The sequence below is a fragment of the Chrysochloris asiatica genome, unplaced genomic scaffold (genome assembly GCF_000296735.1).
Source record: "Chrysochloris asiatica unplaced genomic scaffold, ChrAsi1.0 scaffold03235, whole genome shotgun sequence".
NCBI lineage: Eukaryota > Metazoa > Chordata > Mammalia > Afrosoricida > Chrysochloridae > Chrysochloris > Chrysochloris asiatica.
Genome location: NW_006411753.1, coordinates 1 through 7,186, shown reverse-complemented (window position 1 = coordinate 7,186; position 7,186 = coordinate 1). Strand labels below are relative to the sequence as shown.

The 7,186-nt window shown below is 56.0% G+C and overlaps 1 protein-coding gene across 1 annotated transcript; it reads right to left on the bottom strand.

The window, feature by feature from the left end:
* Positions 1 to 300: 300 nt before the first annotated feature.
* LOC102837461 (alpha-2-antiplasmin-like) lies at positions 301 to 4,310 on the bottom strand. The gene is made up of 8 exons (XM_006878092.1): positions 4,201 to 4,310; positions 3,880 to 3,934; positions 3,409 to 3,589; positions 2,783 to 2,926; positions 2,454 to 2,657; positions 1,821 to 1,963; positions 1,279 to 1,483; positions 301 to 713 (listed from the first exon to the last, which is right to left on the bottom strand). Exons 1-8 carry the CDS (start codon positions 4,308 to 4,310, stop codon positions 301 to 303), a joined length of 1,455 nt encoding a protein of 484 aa, XP_006878154.1.
* Between the last annotated feature and the right edge of the window lie 2,876 nt (positions 4,311 to 7,186).

Below are 7,186 nucleotides of genomic sequence, written 5' to 3'. Positions count from 1 at the left end.
GACTTACAGAATCACCTTCCTTACCTTCCTGACAAAACTGGGCTCACAGCTGCCTGACCACCCAAGCCCCCAAAATGACACCTGAGGCCTTTCCCCTCAGCCCCACACCACCCCCAAATTCTTCAAGAGGACATGGGAAAGAATGGCTCCTCTCCCTTCCCAGATTGCCTCCCTGCCCCAAGACCCTACCCCCCTCCCCCACCCCTGCCTCCACCCCACAAAGCTAGGCTGGAAAGAGTCACATGAATGGAGAGGTTTGTCCAGGCAGGGGCGCAGGGCGCTAGCTGGCAACCACTGTCCTCACTTTGGGCTACTAGGTTGGGAGTTATCTTCCTCCAAGGGAGGTGCAAGTTTCAAGTCAGGGCCCAAGGGCTTGTCTCCTATGGGGGAGAGTTTCAGGTTCTCGGTGGAGTCCCCGTTGTCAGGGGAATCCTGTTGTTCCTTGCGCTCCCGCTCCACACTAGGGTTGGGGTTCCTCACACTGCCCACAAAGAGGGGCAGGCCTGTGGTGTCCTCAAAGACGAAGAAGAGGAAGGGGCGGTTCACACTGAAGGAAGAGAGGGACATGCGGGACATAGCTGTGCTGGTCACCGCAGCCGCCTCCACGCCGACCTCGCTGAGCTCCATAGTGGACTGATGCTGCACACTGGATACCACCAGGCTCTGGTCAGAGATCCCGCGCAGGTCTGGGGCCCAGAATAGTTCCTGCAGGCCTGCCAGGGCAGCCAACTGCTGGTCAGAGTGACCCTCAACCCACAGCTACCTACCTGGTAGGGTGTCCTGGCCCTGGTCAGAGAGCATCTTGAACCCACAGACCTCGTGACCAACTCCTGATTAACCATCAGTTAACATCAGCTGCCCCAGGAAGCCTGTCTTATGCTGGAAGTGCCTGCTTCCATGTCTGACCACCCTCTCAGGCTGAGCTCTGTGTACCCAGGTGCTCCCAGGGTTGTCTGGAGTACCTGTGTACAGAACTCAGTCTGATGGAACCCCAGATGAGAGAGCCTGGAGGGGCCTCCTGGAAGGAGGGGATAAAATGGCATTTCACACTGTAAAGGCCATTCCAGGCTCTCTTCTGGGGTCTTTGCAACGCTCTTGGGCAGTCCCTGAGTCTCCCCAGCCCACCCCAGGACAGAGGGTCCAGGGGCTCACATCAAACTTTTCATCTTTCTGAGGCCCCAGAAAAAGATAGGACACAAAACTAGTTCTGTTCTAGACCCACTCACCCACACTACCTCCACCTGACCTACGAGACTGGTCCATCCCTAGTCTTCTTACCCAGCTGGCTCAGAGTGGCCACCAGGTCCAGCTGGTACTTTAGGTGTAGCTTTGGCAGCTGGACGTTAGTGGGCCTCTCCCGCACTGAGGGCTGCTGCAGGGTGTCCCAGGTCAGGTTGGCCAGCACCTGAGACACATTCCACTCATACTGAACAGGCACAATGACCACAAAACTCATGTTGTTCTTAAAAGGGAAGTGAGCCACCTGCAAACAAGGGCACGAGGCAACATGAGGACCAGCGAGCACCCAAGCCCAGGAGTTCTCTGGGATAGCATATTCTCTGGAGACAGATGAACAAGGACATTCAGGTGTGAGCTTCCCCTCCCTGAGCCTTCAGCTCCTCGTCTGTGAAAAGGAGCCACATCACCTGCCCACTTTGCAGACTGGAACCTACTAGGTCCTCCTAGGTGGGGACACAGGGACCTTCCAGAACTGTCAGCCCTAGGGACATGACTGCCCTACAACAAGGAAGATAAGGGTCTACCCTCACACCATGCCTGCTCCCCTCCCCACTTCCCACACCCAGACAACCCAGGCTGACCTGGATCTCAGGCTGTTCTAGCAAGAACCAGCGCAGGGGGTACTTGTGGGCTCGCATCATGTCCACCGGCACTGTGAACTGCTTGTCCAGGTGGAAGGTACCACTCTGGGTGAGGCTTGGGTCAAACTTGCTCTTCCAGAAACCTGTATCCAAATGGAGGGCAAAGGCCATGAGAACTGGGACCAGGGTGGACTCTTTACCACCAGCAGCCTCCTCCCATTCTATACAGAACCTACTCATGAAACAAGTGGTGGGTGCTAGGCACCCAGAGCTGCATGCCTGGGAACCCCCAGTTGTTCTGAGGTCTCTTCCTTGCTACATTGTTTTTTACTCTGAGCTGTGACCTCTCCAACCCATATAATACTCCTAGGAAGCTCCCCCTGGGCCTGTGCATATTGGATTTCCTCCTAGGGTGCACGCTCCACACCAATCCCCACTATTGCCAAGTTCCTAGGCCCCCTCCCCACCACACCATTCATTCCCTGTCTCCTGCCCCAAGCCATGATCTGAGGAGTCCTCCTTTCACCTGCCCCTCAAGGTCCAGCCCTGAGGAGGGAGAGGGACCACCAGAATAAGCCCAGCTCAGCCTCTAGAGGAAACCAAGGGTGGGGGCTAAGAAGGGGAAGGACGCACCCTGAAAGTGGATGGCATTGAGGAGAAGCAGCACTGTGTTTTCGGGCAGCTCTGAGAGGAAGTTCTCAATCTTCCCCTCCGTGGCCTCCTTCACCCACTGGTTGATGTTCGCCAGGTCATCTCCCTGGTTTCCTGTCAGGGTTCTGGGCTTTGCTCCAAAGAGCTGTTCTGACTGTTCCAGGAAGTCATCTTTGATGGGAAATCCTACGCAAAAGAGACAGCGAGCTATTCCCAGGGCTCAAGGCTGCCCAGGCATAGATGTTCAGGAGCTGGCAAGACTAAGGCCCTCTCCTTCACTCCCTTCCACTCTCCCTGCCCTCAACACCTACCTTTCTGCAGGTATATTCTGGCTGCCAATCGGAATGCCCCGGAGTCCAGGTCCTGGCAGAGGTGGCTCAGCAGTTGGGGGAGGCAGGCGCCTGAGTCTGCATGCATCACCTCCTGCAACCTCCGCAATGTCTGGTTCCGAGCACCTGGAGGGGACCACATGGGCTGTGGCCCAGGCCCAGGCCCAGGCCCAGGGATTCCTTCCCATCCCCACAGCCCTCCAGGCCTCATTTGTCTGCAGTCCCTCTTGGTTAGCCACAATGAAGCATACTCGCAGGACCACCAACTCTCATCCCAATTCCACTGACCAGAACCAGGTGGCAGGACTCCTGAGTTCCACTGGCCTCTCTGCAAGGTGACCTCACTCCCGCAATGGCCTTCTCTGTGGATCTCAATTTCCCACAATGGGAGATGTTAGAGCTATGAAACTCTTGCATAAAAATCACCGGGGGTGGGGGGGGACTTGTGGGACTCTGATTCACAGAGACTTGGAGAAGGACCTAGAATCTGCATTTTTAGCAAATCCCCTAGTGATCCTGATGGAGGAGCCACCCCATTGCTAAACACTGGAGGACTGAGTTCCTACTGGCCTCCCAGCTCTGCCAGTCTCCCAGCTCTACCATGGTACCTAATGCCAGGTGAGAGAGTGCCAGGGCCACACTCAGGGGTGACAAGATGACGTTGGGGCTGGTGGATGTTTGAGCCACCAGGGAGAATAGGTCTGTGGTGAAATCCATCATGGCCTGGGCCAGCCTGCGTTTCTGCTGTGGGGTGAAGGTTCTCTCCCCACAGTTTCCTGGGGCCCTTTCCTGCAGGGGGTCCAAAGAGTCAGTGTCAGGTTCTGTGATGAAGGTCTCCCTCATAGCCCTGGTGCCTAGAGGCGGCAGGACCTTGTTCCAGTCCTGAGGAAAAAGCAAGAGCCACATGTGATAGATTCTGGCACTCTGAGGACCGGACCTCATGCCTTCCTTCATTCCTTCCAACCTCGCTGGCTTCCAAACCGCAGAACCGCAGTCTCAAGGCCACGCCCCCAGTCCATCCTGATTGACCTTCTTCCCTTTGGTCTGGCCCACTCTTCCCAGTCCCACCTGGTTTGTACCTGGTTGCTCAACTTGAGGAGGGGAAGCGGGGGCAGCTTCTCCTGGGTCTGCCCGCTCATGAGCTGCAGAGAGGAGGAAGCAGATGGAGAGTAATCCTTCCCTTAGGCCCCCCAATACTGCACAGGTCACAGGTGAGGCATAAGATCCAACTCCTCCCTAGATCCTCCTTCTCTCACACATGCTCCTCCCACTCTAGTCCCTGCTGGTGGGAGGCAGAGACTCCGCCAATACCAGACCCTTCACCTCATAGCCTGGCCCATCTCTTCCTCCCCTTCAGCTTCTCTGACCTCTTCCACACCTGTCTCAGCTTCTCCTTCAACTTGACCAACCCCTGCCCTGCCCCCATGAGACCCAGGCCCCTCCTTACCACTAAGCAGGGGCCTTGCAGACAGGACAAGCTGAGCACCAGAAGCCCCCGGAGCAGTGCCATGTTCCTGTGTTGGAAACAGGAAGCCTCAGCTCCCACCTCATACCTCCACCCTCAGCTATCCAAATCCAACCCATGATGTTCATGGACATGAACTCTTGAGTTCTAAGACTAACACACAAACCACATTAGTGGCACTTCTTGGCCTGAGAGACTGGAGCTTTTCCTAGGACTAATTTTTTTCATTTCTTTCTTTCTGGTTTTTCACATTTCCAGCACTGATAAAGAGTTCTGGTGTGGCGCTATAGGATAAGCGCTGCACAAGCTCAGTGTGAACTGCAAGGTCAGTGATGCGAATTCACCAGACACAGGGTCTCTATGAATGGCACTAAACAACAAAGTTACTAGTTAATGGAGGAAAAATACTAGTAAAACAAACAAAAAAGTCTATTCTTTAAGTTCTCGTGTTGTCAGACCCGAGTACCTTCATTACCCTCTCTAGGCTCTACCTCATCTTATAAAAGGGCAGCGAACGTCCCTACCTCCTCCCACGTGTGGTGCGAAGGTCAAAGTAAGTCTGTCTCTATAGATGGAGTACAATGCCTGGTACTCCATCCATGGTCATTTTCAATCCAGCTCAGGGTTGTGTCCCTCCCCACCCCCACCCTTCCTCACTGGGCAGGCAGACATGCAGCCCTGAGGTCCTCAGACACAGCAGGGGTGATGGCGTGGACCCTTGAGCTGCCCAACTGACCCAACAGTGTAACCCAATGAATTACTCCAATCAAAGCCACCCTTGGACTTATAGGATTCCAAAGGCCTCATCACCCACCTGCCCAGGGCAGCTCTGGGAAGCCAGGTTGCTGAGAGGCAGGTGGGATGAGCAGGCCTTAGCCTGGGGAAAGATCAGTCAGTCCCAGCTGGGGCCCCAGAGCAGGGCTGCCACTGGTGTCAGGACCAGGTCATGGAGAGGACCCTTTCTTCCCCAGACCCCACCCCCACCACAGGCAGGGCCCTTAGCCAGGGTCCTCAGCTCCTGCCTAGACTTTTGAGTGTTTCTCACCATTAAAGGCCTTCAGTTCTGCAGATCCTAGAGGGCAACATTGAGCGCCCCTTCCTACTTGGGCTCCCCACAGAGGCCCAGCTTGGCTTCTCACCACCCCAGCTGGCTGGGAATCTACAGGCCTCCTGAACAAATCCCTCCCATGTCCCCAAAGCAAAGCCTAGCTCTAGCTTCTCTCCTGCTCCAGGGGCAGGCCAGAACCACCCCTCCCTTGTACCTTTGCAGGGTCCTTGCTGTTGTACACAATGTTCTTCTGCCCCCACTTTGATGCTCCCCACGCTCTGCCCAGCTCCAACCAGCCCTCCCTTCCCCTCCCACCAGGACCTTTGCTCTGAGACAACCCCTTTTCAGATCGCTTTCTCTTCTGGTAAATATTGACAAGTGCATCCAGTTAAACATTGATAAGGGGGCCAGAAGCCCCTTTCTCACCAGGCATCCACTCCTGAGGCAGACCCTAGATCCCCCCTGAGCCTAAAGAAAGGAGGTGCTGGAGAAGATAATGAAGGAGGCTAGGCCGGGCCAGGGCCAGGTGACGGCAGACCCAGCAAGGGCAGGGGCCTGGCATGTCAAGCTTTCCAGAGGGCCTATAGGTGCCTTGTTCCTGCCGGGCTCAGAGAGGCTATGTGACCTAACAAGGCCAGAGCTGAGTCCAAGGTCACATCTAGGTTCCAATGTCCTCTGCTCTCCCCTTCCAGCCCAGGAAGCTGCAGAAAGTCCATGCAGAGCCTGGGATAGGATGCCCACCCACAACCCTTGTAAGCCCAGGATCCTGGTTGGCTGCCTTCAGCCTAGGGTGGAGAGGGGAGCACGCCAAGGGCTAGAGCCTCCCTCCGAGTCCTACCACACTGGGAGCAATGCCTTTAGACCCTCCCTAAGGGTGAGGGTTCTAGAAACCAGCCTGGGGCTGCATTAACCAAAGACCCCGTACCACCTGCTGCCCAAAGAGCAGTTGTCAGGCTGCCACCCCCCCTTACCCTGTCCAGTGCCCTGGAAGCTGCTGGAGCTCAGCTTTTCCCACCCTGACATCATCATCAAGAACAGCCTCACTCCACTCCATTCCATGGCTCTCCCAAAGGGTTTATTGGTTATATTTACATCTATTGCAAATAGTGAGGAGGCAGCAGGGGGTCAAGCCTCGGAATTCATCTCAGCTCCAGTGTGAGGACCAGGGGATGCCTGGGTCTTCCTGTCCCCTGGGAGAGACCTGAGATGCAGAGAGGATGATTCTTGCCCCTTATCTTGGGGTCTTGGACTCTCCTTCCTTGGAGAGATTCTGGGTCTAGTGGCTGCCTCCTCAGCTCAAGGCACAAACACTGTGGATGGGGGTGGGCAGACAAAGCATGAGGTCATGAAAGGCTGGCACCAGCTGGCCCAACCCATCTTCCCTCCCTGGTACTACTCTTTTCTTTCCATCCCATACCAGGCAGGGTCTGGCTGGGTGGATACTTACACTTCAGACCAAGGCCCTAATTCCTGGACGACGGCCAGCTCATCCTCCAAGATCCCCCCCTACCCCCCTACCTCTTGCAGACTGGGGCAGCGTCCCTCTCCTTGTGGAAAAAGGTCAGAGAGTCTAGCAAGGGGGGCCTGGGCTGGAGAAGGCTGGGCAGGACCAGCTTCCCTTCCCCTCCCCAGAGCTTTCCAGTCCCCACGTGGACCCAGAGGGTACTGATGAGCTTCCCCTCTCTCCCTCTCGCCGCCTGCTGGCTGGAGGTAGCATCTCCCCAAGCCAGAATACTTGTGAAACATCTTCAGCAGCCTTGGTGGCTTTGGTGATACAGGGACCCAGGCACAGCCATGTGAGTACACAGAAGAATGGGACCCAAGGCCTGCCTGAAGGGAATGGTGGGGGGAACATGGATGGCGGGGGGGGGGG